Genomic DNA, 21684 nt, shown 5'->3' on the forward strand with positions numbered 1-21684 from the left:
GCCCAGGAGCGAAGGCCTGCTGGTTATTGCTTTGAGTTGATTTAATGTAGATGTCGTGACTGGGAATTACATCGGAGGGAATGGGAGTCGTCAATCTAGCTCTTTTCCTGTAGTGTCCTCTCTCTCACCCATGTATCATGCTGATTCACAATAAGGTGTTGTTATGGCTACTGGGGCACCACTAGCGACCGTTGCTAAGCTCACAGCTAGAAGCGTTTCTTCTATGCGCTGTGGTCATTTGTGGTAAAATAGTAGTCCTAGGTAACCTTCGAATGTCAAGAGAAAGCTCACTTTTTTACACACACCTCTGCACTCACAGACACACTTGTAATGATAGTTTTGTTTGTGTAAATGGATTCTCTTTATACTATCTGTGGTAAATGTTGTACCTATTGACGAAGCTAGAGAGTTATCTGTGTTTTGTCTTATGGTGTGTATGCTGTACTGGATGTTGAGCACTTGTGTCCTAGGTTATTTTTGTTAAAATGAACTAAAGAAAAATGTAGGTAACAGGGCAACTGCATGTCTTTAAATATATAAGACATGAGAAACATTTAATTATTAGTTAATAAGAACTTTTTAAGAACCGTTTAGTTATTGTGTGTATTCTGGATACATAAAATGAATAATATTAAATCAGCCTTAGAAAGACAACCTACAGTATATTATTCCTAAAAATGTTAAATGTTTATCACAGTTCATAATGGAAAAAGCATTGCAGCATGCATGTAAAGTAGACCCACTGTTGCACATTGTTAGTATAAGCTGTGCGAGTGTAGTGTATGGTAAATAAGCTTGTTTTCTAAAAGTCCACAGGGTTAAAAGTGCCCGTAGTCTACTTCGAAGCATCTGTACAGATTCTCTTACACTGTATCTGTAATCTGTAACAATGTTGTCTTCATTGCATATTACTACTGTATCTACCTGGACTTTTATTGAGGGTGAGATATTGTACCTGATAAGACAGAGACAAACACAACATTCTTTGTTGTTGACTGGGATAAGATCAGATAGCAAGTAAGGCTGACACAGTTCAACAGGCCTTCAGCTACGACAAAGAGACGCAGGTAGACAGAGACACAAGACTCACGAGAGACACGAGAGAAAGAGACGGAGACATGGGCATGAGCCAGCAGCAGCTTGTATTTTGTGATTATTATCTTTTCTAAAGTCAGACGGTGAAGTTAACAGGACAGAAGGGCAGAGCAAGAACAGAGATCTGGTGTCAGCTTTACATTTGCCAATAGATAAGACTTTAAATAAACAATTATTTCTCTATTAAGAGACTTTGCTAAATAAGTCACATACAGTACACACTAAACTGCATTGAACATGCTTCATATAATGGCTTGTTTACTCTCATTTTGACTTTTGTAATTTTTTTGTTTTGTTTTAATATTGCAGTGAGACAAAAATATGCATGTCAGGTTTCTTAACTTGGCCTTAATCCTGACCTTGGCCATGACCTTATTTGGCCTGTTTTACCTCTGCCTTTAGCTTATTTGAGAAATTTCACTCTTAGCAGAAGTTGCTTAAAGAGCCGTATATGTTTTTATGAAGTGGGAGAGTGTTTTCATCTGTACCAAAATGTTTCTGTTATGACTGGACGTTTATCTGAAGGCAGCGTCTATGAGGTGACCGTCAGTTTGCTTGTGTCTTTTGAGATTCTTTGCCAAGTTAGATAACATAGAAGCTAAATGTAAATATTCCTTTCTAATATGTGACTGGGGATGCAAGTGAGGTTTTAAAATAGCATCAACTCAAGAGTTGGGTAACTTTGAGCACTTTGAAACAATAGCTTGAATGCTTTTCCTCAACTGTGAGTTGGAATATGCAGTAAGAGAGTTGACAGTCTTGGCACAATGAAGCACACCATTTTAAGCCAAACAAACGTAAACCTTTGGTATGGAACGAGTGGTTTCAGGGTCAGGCTTTGGATGGTGCAGCCACCCTGCTGGTGGGTGATGGAACTACACCATTATTAACATAAAAAAATCAAACACATAAAAAATAAGGTAAAAGTAAATAAAATGACTTTTTAAAATGTGAAAACTCCCCGGTTTGCTGCCTTTCACATCACAGCTCGGGATAGTTCTTAGTGAAAGGTTTGGGAGGTTTTAGCCAATCACAGTTGTCATGACATCACTTCTTATACTCTCTTCCTCTGGTTGTCACTGTATGACACTTCTAAGGACACTGTAGTGTTGCGTTTTATTTGATTCAATTGCAACTGAGTAAGACAGTCATGTAGATGTGCTGTTTACCTGGATGCCCCGTTGCCATCCCTGTCAAAGTGGAAATTGTGATGTTCTTCAATGATGTTGTGTATTAGCGGTGACGGCGGCAGATGATACCGTCCTGGGTACCCTGCTGCTGTTCCCACATTTCCATTCATCTCCCACTGCCTCACGGAGGCAGTCGTGCCGGTTTTCTTCTTGCGAGGCAGAGTGCCATGGATGGAGACATCCTGGTAGCCGGCGGGCAGCATCTGGGGCACCGCAGGGCGTGAACTCAGCAGATCCATAGAAGAGGCCAGAGTGCACTGTCGCCCAACGTGCATGTTCCTGGGCAGACTGGAAAACCTCCCTTCTGCCATCATCCTCAGCTCTGAAATATAATAAGAGACGACTGTTAAACAACTGATTTACATATATAATTAATGTAATTTATGGACAAAAGTCAACTTTATGTGATGTAGATAGTCTATCATGATGCGGTTTTATTCTTTTGCATTTACATTTGATATGTGGAAGAAAGGTATTCATGGACTATCACTTTTTTGTGTCAGTGCTTAAATCTATTTATCGACAACACGTTGTTTTAACTAGGCGACACTCTTTTGTGGGTGTGGGGGTTTGGGGTGCATCAACAGGTAGAGTTTGTGCCCTGTGGCACAACACATCAGAGTTTGACAGAACGTGTCACCTGCAACTAGCAACAGAGAACAACAAAAAACAGACATCTCTATCAAAGAGAGAGAATAAGGTGCAGATAAAGATCTTTCCTTGTTGTTTCCAAAAGCATGTTTACTTCAGCATTCCACAGCCGCACGGAGACCACTAATTGGGGAGTGAAAGTAGAGACAGGTTTTATGGAATTATGGATGGAGCCACATTGCTTTGAAGACATCACTCTGTTGTGTGAGAGATAGTTCACAAAAAATCTCAATTCTGTTCTCTAAATGTACCTTTTCTACGTTTTTTTTTATGAAACCAAATTTAGCTATTTAGCGTCCAGGCTAATATTTTCATAAAATGAATGTAGATGGTGACCACTGGCTTTGAAGTTTTTTTTAATTATTTTTAGGTCTTTTAAAGACATATAAATATTTAAAACGCACATAGTTTGTTTCATTTGAGACCAATAACAATGGCCTGTTTCTCTCCAAAATGAACATCAAAATCTAATCTAGCCATGCATGAGCCAGAGAAAAAATAATGTCTGCCCATGTAAAAGTGTTTAAAGGGATAATAATAATTGTCATGATTTAGTCACTCCCATGATATTCAAGACCTGTATGTGACTCTATACTGTGGAACACAAATGAAAATATTTTCTCATAAGTCAACGAGGGCCAGTGTTGTTTGGTTACCAACGTTCTTCATAATATTTTTTTATGTTCTGCAGAAAAGTCAAACTGGTTTGGAAATGACCAGAGGGTGAGTAAATGTAAGGATTTATATTTTTGTGTGAATTTTCACTTCAGTACTTATTTTCTCTCATCTTTAATTTTTCTTATTTTTTCAGAACCATATAAAAAACAAGTTTTAACTGAAACGAAGACAGCTGTCCACATGAAACCCTGTTTGTTTACTGAGGGACTGCTTTTGGACGTCAGGTGAAAACAGCATGCGTGTGAGTTCACTGACCCAGACGCTGGATGATAATGTGTATGCGTTGACCCTATTAAAGAGCGCTGTTAGGAACACACACACTCACAGCAGAGCTGCTGTTGCCGTCACCAGCTTTTGTTCCTTTTGTGATGAGTGAAACTCAATCTTGGACCCTGACAGCATCTCTGTTTAAGGTCTGGCATTAAACCATGATCTCATTCCCTTCGCGGGACGGGTGTCATGCACACAGACTAAAACTGTAAAAAAACATTCCATACAGGTTATTGTAAAAAAATATTAATCTATAACATTTATTACATACAGACTTTAATTTGTAAATTTAACCTTTAAAGTATATGATGCTGTCAGTGACCTGCACGGTTGGCCACCAATAAAGCAGCAAATTTTTAAATACAGCGAAATTGTTGTTATATTTTAGCATTAGAGAAACATTTTCAGCAACATAATGAAAAACATGCTAAATTTAAGGCCAGTAAAAAGCGTTTATGGTACAATCTCTCAATTGGAACCCACCAATGGAAGTTCTGGCAAAAGTTAATTTTGGCCCTTGACTGTATCGCTCGCACAAGCGTCTGTGCAGTCTGGAATAAGATGGAAACCCCCTGTGTGGTGTTTGAACCTGCAAACCAACCACCCCAATGACAACCAGTTTCTCAACAGTCTGAATCATGTGGCTGTGCTATTTTAATGCTTTAAGACAGAGGTTATAGAATGAGAAAAATAAAAAGATACACCCGTCAGACTGCGACAACACAAACAAGCAAATCCGGGACTCACACACCTGTGAATATTTCTTCCGAAGCTTCTTTGTTCGTGTGTCTGTAACTCTTTACACGCTCTGGGTGTTCTGCCGTATAATGACTAGATCCACACGGCAGGATTTTAATGGTTTGATCAGGGTACTTTGCAGTGTTATGAAAGCACGCTGTGAATGCTGCATCTGTATATTTTTGCACCTGGAGCACCTGCTCGATGTCCCGGAGCCCTGAAACGTGAGACTCCATTCACTTTTGCTGTTTTATGTGGTGCGAGTCGACTAGAAGACATTAAGTCCACAGATCAGTGTTACTAAATGATCATCATGGTAAGTCAGGAATCCCCTTCTGGTCTGAGATTTATTTGTCTCATATGTCTCAGAGGGTAAGAGGTAATCATGCGTTTCTGAGTAGGCAGATGTGGACTTCCTGTGTCAAGAGAAGTGAGGGGTATGAGTCATAATACTCATGCACATCATTGACTTTAGGAAGATAACTGTGATCTTTCCAAAAATAAAAACAGGAACATAAAGTGGACATAAAGTTAGGATGGTCATTACATTTTTTCGAGACCTTCTAGAACCCCTAAAGGAGGCCATTTTGAGTGGCATACTTTTAAACATGTCTGTTGTGGATCTGTTAAAAAGTAAAAGAAAGCTTTGTAAAAGTTTATAATAGTATCTAAACTGACATGACACTAAACGGTCCAAAATAAACTGTAATTCTTACATAAGTAAGCAAGTCAATGTTATATCGTCGCTGTCCTTCCGAAACCTCGGATGTCCAGATTCGCTGTCTTTCACGAAAGGGAAAAATACTGTACTTTTTAAATGATTAAATACTGTATTGTCAAAGTTGACAAGCACTTTTTAATACTTTTCAATGGTTAGATATTTGCAAAACCCAGTGATAAACATAATGGGTGACTAATAATAATGATTCATGGCAGAAAATAAAAATCTGGAGATTTCAGAAAATACAGTATGAGTTCCCGCTCCAACTATCAGCCCACATCAAACCATCACTGTAGACTAACATGCTGCATAAGGGCCCTGCAGGGTGTAGTTTTCAACATTTCAGCACCCGGTGATGTAGAGAGGCAGCTGTCAGCACTGCAGAACTGCAGAAACTAAAACAGCTCCCCTGCGGCCCTGGATTACATATGCTAAACAATCCCACTGCTAAACTTTCTCTTTCTCCTCAGAGGTCATGAATATGTGAAACGCTTATTATACGGATCTTAATTGATGCTTCGCTCTTTCAGTTTTTTTTTTATTATCCACTGCTCTCTCAAGTATTCATTCTATTCTGCACTGACATGCCTTCATATGTCCTCACTCCAAAATGTCAATCATAGGGCCTCGCTCTCTCTCTCTCTCTCTCTCTCTCTCTCTCTCTTTTTATTTCTCTGACATCATTGTCTGCATCTCACACACAGTTATAGTCTCGAGCCGATGCATTGTCATTTTAGGGAAAGGTAAAAAGCTTTTGTTCTCCAGGAAAACTATTATGTTATGTTATGCAACGCTATGCTTTTAGATTAAGGACTTATTGGAGCCTTTCACAATATCTTCTAGACTGCAACAAGATGACATGGACACTTTTACTTGAGTATCCTAATTGTCAGGTTTTTAGTCATTTCAATTTTTTTACATGATCATGAAAAAGCACTTTTGATCTGATGGTATATTCCTAAAAGAAAAAATTGTTTATTTAAGAATATACTTATTTAAGAATAATTGTTTTTGAAGGCAAAAAATGTGCCAACATATTAATTCCTTTATTACTCACACTTTGCCTACCAAATATTTTAAATATTTATTATTATTTATTTAAATTTATATATATTATATTTGTACTTTTGCTATGTTCAGTGTCAATGCTGACCCCCTCAACAGAAGGGTTAAAAATGTTTTTAATATGAATAAATTTGACCAAATAATGAAGTAAATGCAGTTTTCTATATATCATCAGTTTTCTATATATCATCTGCTTTAGGAGAGACATATAACAAACTTTGGAAAAATATATAACAAAGAACCTGAGCTGTGATAAAGCAACCTCACAGCAATAGCATTTTCTCATGGGTTTTGTTAATGAGCTACAGTATATCGTGCCCATTTCATGTTGCTATAAAAGGATTAGTTAGACGCAATTGTGCAACAGTATTAAAGGGGCAGATGTACGAGTTATAATGAGGACAATACCAATTAAAGACAAGGTCACACTTTGTTCTTTTCACGATACATCAAATACACATGTAATACAAACAGTTTTCCAAGAGCACTGACTCTTACAGCGAAAGGTTAAACACATGAGGAGAATTCCCTGCGCATTTCAAAACAACAAGTCGACTATTCTCATCCCGTCAAGCCATCCCCCACAGGAGTTGGTGGGAATCTTGAGAATAATGCAGTTCCCCTTTAATTAATTCAAACCTGCTTACAGCACACAAAAGCCAGAGTGAGAGAAGAGCAAGTGCAGGATTTAAAGAGCTCTTACCACACAGCCATGTATCAACCAAAGCGGCCTGAAGGAGTGAAGAACACATTCTAATACATCTAAACATATAAATGAATAGTGCAGTCTTGTTTAAGAAACCAAGCAATGAGCAACATGGCACATATGCTTGCATTGTAACTTTCATTAAACCCCCAACATTCCTTTACAAAAAATAGTCCAGATTGTGCAGACCCCTTTAACTTCCTCTGACATCACAGTGTTTGTCTCATTGATCGAGCGTCCCATTGTCTCTGACAAAAGCAGTAAAGCAACCGGAGACAAAACAACCCAGTACTCCCAATGAGGACCACTCTGTTGCACACAGAGGGAGAAACATCTCCCATCCGCCCCCCATGACAGACACAACACTTTCTGCTTTCTGCTTTGACTCTGTAACAGTAGTTAACAGCCACAAATCAGTCCTGAGTGCTTCATTGCCCACAGCTTATCAGTAAAGGAAGTGTGGAAATACACGCAGACTTGTGAACACTCCACACGCCCATTCGCTAGAGGTGTGGAGCCAGCGGTCACATGTGCTAAAAGTAGATCCTTAAAGATCTTCCAGTCCAATCACATGCTACACAACTGCTCCCGAATTACTCTAATGAGTATGTTGAGAGGAAAACATCACAACAAACAAACAAACAAACGCTGAGCACATCAACGACAAGAATTAGGCTCTCTTATAGATATTTTAACTGTAACTTTTTTGTTAAAATAAGGCTGTCAAACTATTAACCGCATCCAGAATAAAAGTTTGTGTTTACATATGTCTGTGTACTGTGCATATTAATTTTGTAATTATAAACGCATAAACATACATGCATATATTTAAAAAATATATAAAAATGTATAAACATTCATATATAATTTCAACAATTGGTAAATATAAATAAATACATCAGAACTTTTCCTAAATACAAAATTAACATGCACAGTACCCAGACATACGTATATTATGTAAACACAAACTTTTATTCTGGATGTGATTAGTTAAAAATAAACAAAAATCAGTATTTACAGAAAACTCTCCTTTCTTTCCCCATTCGCAATGGTCTATAAAAATGATTTATAATTTATGCTGTCATGTATAATTTTGCATTAAATGTCAGTTTGATGTAATTTGAGGTAAATTAACCTGCAATTTGATGTTTCAAACAGAGATGGCGATAGAGAGGCAAAAGTTAGTTTTAAAAAGTTAGCTTTTTCGAAGTTATTGACTTCTAAAAATGCATTATGCATTATTTGTTTATTTGTTTGCAATCAACATCAAAACACAAAGTTACTTGATGAATACATTTTATAATTCATGTCATAATTCCTAAATAATGTCATATAAACAAGTTCTGTAGCCTGGTTTTAATAATGAGCTGAATTTTAATATATAGTTTGTAAATTCTTGTTGTGAACAGTTAAGTAAACACACAGTTAAGCAGTCTTTAGCCAACTTTTAATGGACCCTTCCCTTTGCTGAGAATGAAGGGGGCAGTGGAGATGTCAAGAGATGACTGTGGTGCGACCCGCGGTGCTCTTTTCAGCCTTTCTGTCACTCAGAAAGATTTGTGACATATTAATCACAAAATTATTAAAGTCCTCAGTAGAGGCTGCCAATTTTTTCCAAATGAGCCACTCGTGAGACAATAGACACTGCTGCTGCTGTGAAACATTATAACACAAACACACACCTCCCCACAACAGCTACTGACAGCTACTGCTTCAAACACACAGACAGTTCACAATAATAGTTTAACATTACTGTACTATATATGTTGGTCAAAGAGACCAAATTATACATAACAACAAATGAAAAAGTATGAGATCATCATTTAAACATCTCAACATCTTTAAACAACAGTGCTCAGAATAAAATCATCAGAAAAACTTTTTACAGATTTTCAGGTTTAGACTAGATGTTCTATATTGATATTCTTACCTGGCTAAAGGGTTGTGGTCTCTCCAAGTATGCAAAAACCCAAAATGTTTTCCTTCTGCAGTCTGTAAGAGTTTCAGAGTTTCTCAGTAAGCATAGCGGCCTAGTGCAGATTCACAATGACAGACAACAAGACGACGAGCATGAAGGAAAATCCTGTTATGCTGCCTGTGACCTCCCACTATGAACTGTGCCGGTGTTTCTTACAATCCATTCCAAGTCTCTCGCTCTCTCTCTCTCTCCTTAGTTCAGCCCCCAAGCAAGTGATTTAGGATTTCCCAGACACACCCTCTCCAATGGGCGGGACTCAAGGAGTCGTCTCACTCAGCTAGCCCCGCCCCCTGCCCCCAGCTGCTCTTTGGTCATTACTCTTCACATTACTGGCCCTTCTTTGTTCAAGTTGACTTTCAGGACAAAGTTTCACGGTTTCTGTCAGTTGTCAAAATGATTACTGAAAACACAAAGCTGTCCACTCTGTTTACTGAGCATCTAAAACTCAGAAAAGTCTTTTAAACATATCTTGTACAATTAACTGTATAGCCAATAAAACTTTTCCAGAAGGGTAAAAGAAGACTTGCGTCCTTCACTGAATGTTTCTTCTCCTGTCTGCACTGAAAAAAGGGTTTCCTTCAACCAATTAAAATATTTTAGGGTAAGGATTCACATCTAAATTTTATAACTTGAGCCAATTAAAAATATATACCTTTTGTTTATTATTTTTCATCGGCTTAAGTTATAAAATATAGATGTGAATCCTTACCCTAAAATTTTTTAATTGGTTGAATGAAACCCTTTTTTCAGTGTGTAAGGAACAGAATTTCCTGTCTCTTTGACCTCGACCTGCTCGTCATTGTCAGAGGAATGATAAGAAACAGAAGAGACCGGGTTCCTTCCCGAATGATTCAGGCTAAGATGGGTGCGGTGCGGCTAAAAGCTGAAGAGATCTGAATCATACAGGTGATTTAAAGTCTGTTTTGTCACTGCTATTCTCCATAAACTTAACACAAAACATCTCAAATTAAAAAAATTCAGTAAGCCTATACTGAAATCAGACTCGGCTCATAATATTCCAGTCAGTTTTTCTCTCAGACAAGTTATGAAGATATTTTGAAGAACTGCCACCCATGGGTGACGGTGCTGTTCGATTACCAACTTATTTCAAAATATCTTCTTTTGTGTTCTGCGGAAACAAAGAAAGTCATACAGGTTTGAAATGACAAGTAAATGATGACAATTTTGGGGTGAACTGAACTATCCCTTTAAGTAAAATAATTAAAGAAAATCAAGAGCATTAACCATTTCATTGCATGTTTTAATGTTAACTTTGACAGCCCAAGCCAAAACACAGTGGACTCAAGCAGGTGTATGCCTACAGAAAGCATCTTTTTGGATTGAAATAAGTCTCCTTAAGTTACAGCACACCTGCTGGGAATCCCATTTATCAGTGTCAAAACCAGACATTTTCATGAAATGGAGACAAATGCGTGTCACAGACACCACACAAAATTCTGTTATCAATCTTTGCCTCAGCACAGTTAAACCCACACCCTTTTGAAACTGAACGCTTATTGCCGGACACGGGCAATAGATCACTCGAACAGAAATGTGATTGGCTAGCCCTGCTGTCCTCAAAGATGGCAGACTTTTAGAGAAAATTGGTAAAGTTCAAATACTATAAAACTGAAACTAGCTAGAGATTTGAGACGATGTGTCATTGATGCCAGTGAGTGAGACCAGACATTCTCTCATTTAATCTGAGGATCTCATCTCTTTAGGCACCTTAGTGTGGAGTCAGCACGCCTGACCAGACCACCTAAAGCCCCCCAGCATGGAGATATTCAGCAGCCGTGATTCGGCCAGTGGATCGTAATTCAAAATAGTTACAACAGGTTACAGTTCAGGACAAGAACGTCTCGTACAGATAACAGATGTTTGATTGTAAGCAATGCGTTTGATATAATCTGACCTTGCTGATTACAATACCTGCATCATTCAGAAACTTATTTAGAGAGAAATATTGACTTTCTTAATACATGTTCCTGGTCTTAATTTGAAATATTCATCAGTGCACATTGAAAATCATTTTCGTAGTTTCTTGATGGATAAAATATACCCTACATGTGTTCTAATTGATTAATTCCCTGACATGTTTTTTTTTAGCTTTTATATTCCTTTATAAAGAAAATATTCATTAACAACATGACTGCACTTCTCTTGTCTGTTTAGTTTTACACCGTGCATCTTCTCTACCTTTTTTTATGTGAAGGCAAATGTATTGCCTCTCTTCCCATCTTGTGTTCCACCCAAGGCTGAAGGAAAGAACACTTCATCAAAAAAGTATGTAAGATGTCTCACCCTTTTCCAAACTCAACTTTATCAGGGCAGTGTTTTCAACAAGAAAGTATTAATTTCCCTTTTTAAGATATTTTCTGAATCATAAAACTGTGGACTGGAATTACTGCGGTAATCACCATTTACACGCTGACTTTTACCTTCTAAAATAAGATTTTAGGTCTTTACAAATCCATTTAGTGGGGCTAATTGTGCATGCATAATTCCATTGTGTACCCAGTGGGAATAATTAAACTATCTTATTAAACAGTGTTACTGGACAATATCTCTGCATGGGAAAATGTGAGAAATGTCCACAGTCATGATTTGGAATCTGTTTGTCACGTTTGGTATTTTCCAGTGAACATTACTACGTCTCACCTCTCGGTTTACAATCTTGCTTTCATTTAGGTTTGTCTGGTTGGCACTTATACATGGACCGGTGCGATTTAATGATGGACTAAGTGGTCACTGGTTGATGGCTCTCTGCTGATGTAAACTTTGGTCATTACACAGTGCTGACTTCAGCCTTGATGGAATACTCTATTCCAGGACACCAGATAAACGGCTAGTGTTTCTGAGTATGGTAAAATGATCATTGTTTATTGTTTGTCATATAGATTTTTAAAAGGATAGTTCACCCAAAAATGATTACCCTCAAGTTGTTCCAAACCTGTATAAATTTCTTTGTTCTGTTGAACACAAAGGAATATATTTGGAAGTATGTTAGCAATTTTCACTTCTGGGACATCTTTCACTACCATAGTAGAAAAAATGATTGACTGCATTTTCATTTTTGGGTGAACTATCCCTTTTAGAGTAGATGGAAAATGTCATGTTTTGTATTGCTATGGTGTATGGTCATGCTTGATGTTTTCTGATATTATTGTTTTTTTTCAGTGTTTTGCTGATTGACAGTTTAACATATTATAGTAAACACAGAATGGCCCCAACTCATTTTCTTTCCATAATGTGACATTTTTGAATGAAACAAGATATTCAATAAGGAAAATATGGTGGCTCTTACATTTATCCATGAAAAAAATCTGTTTTATCTATATAGTGATATGAGTAAAAAAGAAAGTCATGTTAGAGACTGAGTTTATTTGAAATAATCCATAATAATCCAAAAATTCAAGGAACATTATTTTAATCTTTTTTAAAATTGAAATCTTTTGCCCTTCCTCATTTATGTTAGTGTCAGATTAAGTGACATCCGTCATATCTCCAGTATAGTGCCTTTACAGGTGACATTCGCCTTGAAGATAAGCAATCTCAATAAACTTTATTTAAGCAACGGCTACTGGTATGGAGATATTTTGGACGCGTATTACATTTCAAAACAGAGTCTTTTAAAGAAGAGGCCCAGCTGTTCATTCTGGCTGGGAAATGTGTTTACATTTCTAAAGTCCTGATGGTGAGGAGGATGTTACTGAGGGGTTACTGATACCAGCTCTGGGTGTAAGCGCAATGACAGGGAAGAGTGTTCCCACAAAACGCCCAAGAAACACCCAGAATATATCCAAGAGACGCCCTGGGTTTTCTCACAGGCGCAGTCCTTGCATTTCAAATGCTTACGCAGGATTAGCCTTTACAAAGCAAGCCAAATGAAAGAATTGCAACATTCGGATTTCATTTTAATTTTATCCTCCGTGCAATTAAACCATTTTGAGGCTCGGCCCTTCTCAGAGTTTATGCAAGGATTAAAATGAATTAAAAAACACAATGTAGCATTGTTACAAAAAAGCCTGCAGAAAATGCTTAAACCTTTCCTCCCAATGCATTGTCCAATGCACTACAGTTTTACAAGTAAAATGCATCTAAGAATGTTCTGACCTTGGAGTGCATTGGTGTCAAAACTGCTTATTTAGGGAATTTTATAAATGGTGTCATCCCTTTGAACAAATCTGCAATCTGCAGGGAAGGCAGTGAGCCAAACACCCATTTAATAGCATGCTTCATTTAATATCCCCTCCACACAAGAGCAGCCTGTCATCTTTGAACATCACTACAATGTGCTGGCTAAAGTATGTTTGCATACTGAGCATATGGGCCAACCCACACACACACATTTCGACTATACACCAAATACAAAAATACATGAACTAATTAATCAACGAAATTAAAGAGAATTAGGAATATCAACTTTACAGTGTAAATGTACAGAATAAAAATATCACATAAAATGTGAACAACATGGTTTATGAATTTCTGATGGACATCAGTAGAATAAGTAAAGGCATCTACAGTATGAAAAGAAGGAATGTACCATATTGCAGCTGCCCTTGAGTAACAAACATGAAACTACTGTAACACTGTACTGTAACAGATTAACCTCTTCTCTCAAACCTCAGATTTTTTAAAGAGAGCCTATTAAATAACTCTGTATACAAAGGTTGAATGGAGAACTATTCTATTGACTCTTCAAACAGTGGAAATGTTTCTGAAAAACAATAGTTATTGTCCTCAAGCGCAGGACCATGCAGAACAGATGTCTTTTATACACTGAATTCATTCGGTGTATATTGACTGCTATTCTCAAGCTGTCAGACCGAAGTTTTTGTTAAGTTGTGTTTGCTAAAATATAGTTTTCTAATAAAATTCTTGCATTTATTTAGGGTTGTTCAATGCTATTCCTAATGGCTATAAAATACTATTTTAGTCTATTTTAATTGCACTGGTCACTGATCCAAGACACCCAACGCAACGGCCCAATTATTGGCCTCTGTAGCAGTAGTTCCCCAAATGTGAAGGGAAGAGGCTTGTATGCAAACTTTATTTTTTCATTTAAGAAAAAAAGTAAAATTACTTTAAAACCAAGTTTATACTGTAATTTCTACAGGCCAAAAAAATATTCATCCATAATTAACCATATAGTGTACAAACAGCAAAATGTACTAGTATCAAATAATAGTATCAAAAATCTTTTGTAACTAATGGGTGTGTGTTAAAAGTTTGTCATATACGCACCCTTTTAAAACGTGAAAACATTGCATTTTGTCCCTATGTACCTTGGTGGAGCACGGCATGTAGAAAATGAGACAAAAGAAAACTCCCCAATGCAAGAACAAACATAACAGTCACTTCATGCAAACACTTCTTATTAATAAATGAGTCTAAATATTCAAAACTTTATTATGTTGTGAAATAACCTGTATAATACAAAATGTGTTATTTTAGTATGAAGTTAAAGATGTGGCATGTTTAATTCTATACATAATAAAACTGTATAATATACGCCATATTAATTTAGTACAGTTTGCGTGTAGTCAATGTGTGTGATTCCGGAGACGGTGGGTAAGGATGTCTGCTCTATAGTACTTGAGTGTGTTGTGCCTGTGAAACAAGCCTCAGCCTGTCTTGTATGTGGTATGTGTGCGTTTTGACATGCACTTTAAGAGTAAATTACACATAGGGAAGGGACTGCTGCCACAGCAATGCTGTAAGGATTGCAGGATGAGCAAAAGAGTTTATAATCACTTGACAGTTCCTGCACACAGCAGCGTGTGTCTGCTCCTCCTTCATGTTGTCTTACATTAGTCTCTGCATAAGTGCGTGCGTGCGTGCGTGTGTCTGTGTGTGTGCACGTGTACAAACATAGCTATAATTTGGGACATTTGGGAACGGTAAATAATAATACAATTAAATTATATGGAAGGCAAAAGCTAGTTTTTTTACTTTGTAAATGCAAAAGGTTTTTTGTATGTGAGTAAGTCTAGATTTATACAGTAAATCTATCAATTATTTGCTTGTATTGTAAAAATATCTAGACTAATGTAAATCATTTTTAGCTCATTTTTAGGCTAAATAAAAGCAAAATAATGGGTGTAAAAAGTTGTATTTATTTGGGAAGACTCATAGCAAAATATTTCTGTTAAACGTGCATGTGTGCACGTGTGTGTTTAACCAAAGTACAGAAGTAGATAGCTGACACAGAAGGATGTCCTTGTGTGCGCGAGTGTGTGTGCGCAGAAGCAAGATCATTCATGACTGACTATATCTGTGTTGACAGTTAATGTGTCTGTGTTTTCTCTGCATGTTCTGTGATGAGCTATAATCACTGTAATTTCAGACGCGATCACTTTCAAGGCTTACGGATGACTCCTCCAGTATTTTGGATAGCACCTAATTACAGTATGTTTGTCTCGGATGAACTTATACTTACACTTATATGCAGCCACTGCCAACAAGTACACACACACAATACTTAACAGGTAGAACTTCCCACACACACACTCTATAGATTTGTTTTGTGATCTAATCCCTGTTGACTTGACCCCACAGACATGAACTGTTTTCCCACCCCATATACTGTAGGTTCAGCAGACTGATGTATGGATAGACACAGTCACGAGCAAAGCTCATGAGACAACAGACTCAGCCCAGAGAAAACATCCATCCAGATACATGTATAAGCTAGCTCTGTTTTTACACCACTGTGGTTTATGGGGACGTATGTGAGTGATACTGGTTTCTTTAATTCTATTGTGTAGATCTGCATTTCATATGTATGTACAGTATACGTACATTATATATAGAAGTAGATGATAAAGTAAAATAAAGAATTTGAAACATACTTTCAGAAATCCACAGTACAGAGATAGCAGGACCAACCTATCTTTGTTTCCCGCTCTTGCAGTACTTGGATACTGGAGAGAATGTGGATGCGATGAAGACGACTTTGAACCCCGAGACTCAACAGATCCATCTCTGTCAGGTGCAACAAGTCCTGGAGACACAAACACACACATGGTATGAGTTGATATGTGGTGTGAATGACAAGGGCTACAACCAGTGGCAATCTGTTATTCACACACAGAAACATCAGTAAAGTGCAGAGTTAAAGCAGGCCGTGTGTCATTATGGCCCGTGCCTCACCGCTTCTCTCAGTCTGGCATTCACAACACTACATTCTTTCTGTTTCTGACAGAACAAAAACACACAACTGTGTTTAAATCGGCATTGCTGCTTTCATTGTTCCCGACAAGACAAAACAAGAGACGTTTAATTAAAGGTTGTGTGCTATTTTCTGCTGTTTAGTGTTTACCGCATACATGCCACAGCATTCCTGGCTAAACAAACAGTCAGAAACATGCAAATAGAGAAATCTGGGACTATAATTTATCAGTGCAACCAAAACTGGGTCACTCTTATTTCTGTGGCTACATCCCAGTTTGCATACTATCCATCCTTGATACAGTTAGAGATTAGGATTAGATTATGAAGTTTTTCTCATGTCTTTCTCTTTTATGTGAAGTAGACATTGATGTTCCACACAGTTTATATGCTTAGTACTTGTCCTGTTTTTTTATTCGTTCAAATAGAAATAACTGAGCTGTGTTCATGCTCCAGTTAGTTTACCTTTACCATGTTATGCATTAAAGGTGCAATGTGTGAGATTAAGGAGTCTCTATTGACAGAAATGCAATATAATATACATAACTACTGTATGTCTTCAGAGGTGTATAAAGACCTTACATTATGAAGAGTTATGTTATTATTACCTTAGAATGAGCTATTTCTATCCACATACACCGCGGGTCCCCTTACATGGAATTCGCCATGTTGTTTCTACAGTAGCCCTAAACGGACAAACTGCTCTACAGAGAGCGTTTCGTAAATGTGTTATCACCTTTGGTAAAGAAATGAAAAAGTGACGACATCTTTGTCCTGTGACTTATGACATAGTGCTTTGAAAGGGAGGGGTGAGCGGTGTACTGAGCCGTTGTTTGCAATTCGCAACCTCACCGCTAGATGCCGCTAAAATTCACACACTGGACCTTTAAGAGAAATGAAAATCTGTGTGAAAACAGGTCCTGTTGTACTGAATTGGTGCAACAATGCGAAGCAAAATGTTGATTTAACGCTGAAGAAACAGATGTATGCTGCATTGCACTCTTTGTGTCTTATCTCATCTGCTCCAATGGTTTCATCCACCCAGAATCCCTTGCATCAGCAGCGGGCACTACTCCCGCATCCTGTCTCCGTTCACAAAGGCTAGTTTGAAAGACAGAGATGATGCTATACAGACAACAAGACAGACAGACAGGTTGACACAAAAACAGCCACTGAAAGGGCCAGAGAGTGTGGGATAGAGGTACTGCTGAAAAAAGAGGGCATCAAATATGCTGGTAAGGGTTCATTGTTCATCTGCCTTCACAATTTCGAACCCACATCTGAACCCAACAAGCCATGACAAACATCAGCCTTATTCTCTCCACCATCAGATTCTTAATTTATCATGTGTGGTCTCATATCAATCTCTCGGGAGGACTTCAAAAACATTTCAGTAAGCGGTTATCCAGGCACCTCATTTAAAGTGCGCTGCTAGATATAAGAGATGTGCCACTTTCCGTTCTTGGCAGGTTTGGGGATCTCTTGTTGATTTTATGCCAAAGTCATATGAGGTGGGTGGTTTGTGCGTGTGTGCCCACACATACTCATGATCTAAGCATTACTTGCTGATTGCCCTTATAAAAATGCTATGCTGCAGTAATGGTATCAGCTGGTAATGCAATGGTGCTTTGATTTGCACCATGGTCCTGAATTGCTGAATAAATACATTTTCTGTTTTTTTGAAAGGGACTTCAAAGAATCCTGTAATACAAGTTAAAAGACTATTGCCATGGTAATGTCCATAAACGTGTTTACCTCTTCGTACCTTTTTTAATCCGTTACTAGTGGTGGAGTTATAAATTGTTATCTCTTACATCACTCGTCTCAGTTGTAATGGTTTCATAATGGCTTTTTAATTATTTTATCAGACTGGTTCAGACTGCATTAGTGAGTTTAAACTGATGAAATTTAATTCAACATTAATATTCATTATTCTATTGTGTAATCGGTGCATGTAAGGGACATGTAGCTGTCTTTATTTTATTTATATGTTGACGATTGACTGTGATGTCCTTTGGGAAAGGGAGCTTATAAAATTGTAAAGTAGATAACTGTGTGGATGACAAGTGCTTTTATAAATGTTATTTGTGGAGCTTACATTAAATTGTTTCAGAGAGCAAATTGACCATTTAAAGCCAATAAAAACCAGACACCTGTGGCCCATTTTGTTTGTGTGTGTGCATTAAAGTTTTATTTTGGTTCTCTTTAAAGGCGGGGTGTCCGATTTCTCTTAGCCGTTGTTGATGTTCAAATCACCAAAACAAACACACCCCTACCCCCATCTTTCGCTTTCGTCAGCGCTCGGCTCGGCTAATGTCCGTCCTGTGCACTGTGCATCTTACTGCTGATTGGCTACAAGGTTGTTTTGGTACTCGGCCCGACTAAGTTGTCTAAAGCGTAATTCGGAAATCGGTTACCCAGCCTTTAAATCTTATATTATAATGTCAACAGGTTTGTGCGAGGGGTAGGTTAAAGGCATAGTTCACCCAAAAATGAAAAATCGATCATCATTTACTCACCTTCTCATCATTTCAAACCTGTATGACTTCAGAACACAAAAGAAGATATTTTGAAGAATGTTGGTAACTGAACAACGGTGATACCCATTCACTTCTATTGTATAAGATACAAAACCAATGAAAGTCAATGGGTACCGCAGTTGTTCGGTTGTTAGGCAGGTGAGTCAATAATGACAGAATTTTCATTTTGGGTGAACTATCCCTTTAAGGGCTGTATATCAAGTATCATTAGTATAGAAACCATATGAGAGAACCTCACTTATAAAGTCTGTGTGAAATCTGTAAATGTATAAACCGCTCTTTCATGAACAGTTCTGGGCTAGCTCGCTCTCTCTCTGGTAGGTCATATGGGACAGTGCTGGTCAACATTTCTGTTTAAACCTTGCTAAGTAGGATTATTTAAGTGATTAAGGTCTTTTGTTGGCAGTAGCTTCAGGGCTGAGCTTTAGCACTGGGGTCAGATGTGTATCACATCTGTCAAACGTGCAAACTGGCATCTGAAGACCAGCAAAATACTTGGAGAATCTACTATTTACTGTTGTTTGTAGACACACTGTTGTTTGTTGTTTGCATTCCATAGAGAGTGCTGCCAAGAAAACACGGCTGAAATCATACAGCATCAGATCGCTTGGGCAAAGTTCTGTTAGATAAAAAATTATACTGCAGAGATAGATGGTACGAGTGGAATCTCAGCGTGCTTTCCCGAGTCTGACCACAGAGTTTAAATTTCACTTTTCTAAATAAAACATAAGCTTATTTCAACCCAACTCTGACTGACAGCTCCATCGGTTGTTTATGATTATAATAAAGACAAGATCACAGGCAGTCGTGCAGCTTGAATGACTGTGTTTGAATAATTGCATGGTGCACTTTATATGCTGTATGTGATATACAGCATTGCGAGCATGCCTGTGTGTGTGCGGGCATGTGTGTCTGAACTCACAGTTGATTCTGACTTTACCTCCACTCCATCATATTCCTCATCGAATAGCACGCAGTACTGAGGTAGTCCCAGCTGACTCAACCATTTCGGGATGGACATGTGCTTCATGATGAATCTTTATCCAGATGTTTCCTCATAAATCCCTCCGTAAGCAAAGTCTAGAAAAAAAGCGAAAGTGAAAATTTATAAACAGTGATGTAAACAGTGACATTTATAAACAGTGATGTATGTTCATTTTAAAAAGACATTTGTTTACAACCTGAGCACTGTGTTACATCAACTGCACTTTTATTTCTATTTTCTTTTGATTTCATTCTTTTATATATTTTTTCATAAATTTTATTTCAGTTTTAAATTAAAAATCACTTTGAATTACCTTGTGCTATATAAATAAACTTGCCTTGGCTTGCCTCTAAAAGTTCCAGTTGAGGTACAAATATACATAGATATATATAATATATATTATATTTTGGTCAGTGTAAAGATGAATTCAATTATCACAATAAAGTAATTTCAGACAAAGTTTAAAATCAAATCATATCTTGTTTAATTTTTAGCAAATTTTAATATGCTTTTGTTATTTTATTATTTATTTTTCATTTTTTATGTTGCTAAAATTAATTTATTTTTATTTTAGTGCCTTTGATACCATAGGACAGTGGAGAGCAGACAGGAAAGCGTTGGATATAGAGACAGGGGAGAGGGACCGGCAAATGTCGCTCGAGACGGGAATCGAACTCAGGTCGGGCCACAAGTGCACTGGCACTATGTCGGCGCACTAATCACAGGGCTATTGGCGCTGACTTTATATTAGTTTTAGTTAAATTTACATTTATTGTTATAGAGCCTTAAACTTATTTCAGTTTATTTCTGAGGCAAATTTCTTTGAAGTTTTTATGTCAAGTAAGTTCTTTGAAGTCAGAAATGTTTTCATAGTTTTAATATTAGTAAACTAAAATAACATTGGTTTACATAACACATGACATTTTAGTCATTAATGAACAAATGTCTTTACACCGTGTCTACACCGGACGCGACCCGCGCGACGCGACACCACAAAAGACATTAAGACGCATTAGATCCCATTATAATTTTACATTTTGTCCACACTGGATGCGGCGCGGCACGAGAAACCCATTAAGAACAAGCAGGTTGTCATGTCGCCTGTCACGTCCGGTGTAGACACGGTGTTAGACTCAAGTAGACAAAATAATTCACGGTCATCTTCCCCTACATTTGACAGCTCACACTAGACACCAAAAAAATCATTATCAATGCTGGAATTGCAACATTCTGTCTGCAGATGTTATTTTTTCTTTGAGCCCTGGGGGTCTATAAAAACAAGAAATTACATGGTACCTAAAGTGAACAATGCACTCCTAAGAAATCTAATGAGTGGCTTCAACAGGTTATAGTGTGAAGTGTTTGGAACTTCCTTTATGATTCCTTTATGAGTCATGATGATCTATGTGCATGTGTGTTAATGCATGTACTGTATATGTATGTTGACTGTGCATACAGTAAATGTGCATCTGTGTATAACAACTGCATGTCCTCCCTTTAACAGCCTGTGAAAGCACACTATGGATTTATGGTGTCGGCGTGTCCTATAATTACTGTATAAGCCAGCTCCCCTGCAGTTTACTAGCTAATTTATGAGAGGGCAGCATATCTACTCCATTCCTCCTAAAAAATTCAAAGAATTATCTGCCACATTCCCAGAAATTTTGTTTCTATGGACGTAATGTCCGCAGGCAGTACACACAGGTAAAAAAGATGCATCTCTTATTTTTAAACAAACAAGCGATGGTTAAAAAATGGATAGACTTAACATTGAATGAGGCAGCACAATTTCTTGGCAAGATATGTCCAATCATAAAAAAGGATCACCCAAATAGGAGGCCATTACTGTTATTACAGTGTGTGTAAGAGAGAGAGAGAGATACATAGAGTG

The 21684-nt window shown here is 37.6% G+C and overlaps 1 protein-coding gene across 3 annotated transcripts in view; it reads right to left on the reverse strand.

The window, feature by feature from the left end:
• bcar3 (BCAR3 adaptor protein, NSP family member) overlaps positions 1–21684 on the reverse strand; it is a 56976-nt gene that overhangs the window by 29197 nt on the left and 6095 nt on the right. The window contains exons 2-4 of one of the 3 annotated variants that reach the window (XM_057356810.1): positions 19731–19888; positions 15987–16101; positions 2265–2607 (exon numbers count right to left, since the gene is read on the reverse strand). In XM_057356810.1, the coding sequence (XP_057212793.1) occupies positions 2265–2607; positions 15987–16101; positions 19731–19838 (566 nt within the window). In that variant the 5' untranslated portion in view covers positions 19839–19888. Of the gene's footprint in view, positions 1–2264; positions 2608–9044; positions 9178–15986; positions 16102–19730; positions 19889–21684 lie in introns of those variants that run through there. The other 2 variants (XM_057356811.1, XM_057356812.1) reach the window with 2 other exon arrangements.

Source organism: Triplophysa rosa, linkage group LG17, assembly GCF_024868665.1.
Source record: "Triplophysa rosa linkage group LG17, Trosa_1v2, whole genome shotgun sequence".
Lineage (NCBI taxonomy): Eukaryota > Metazoa > Chordata > Actinopteri > Cypriniformes > Nemacheilidae > Triplophysa > Triplophysa rosa.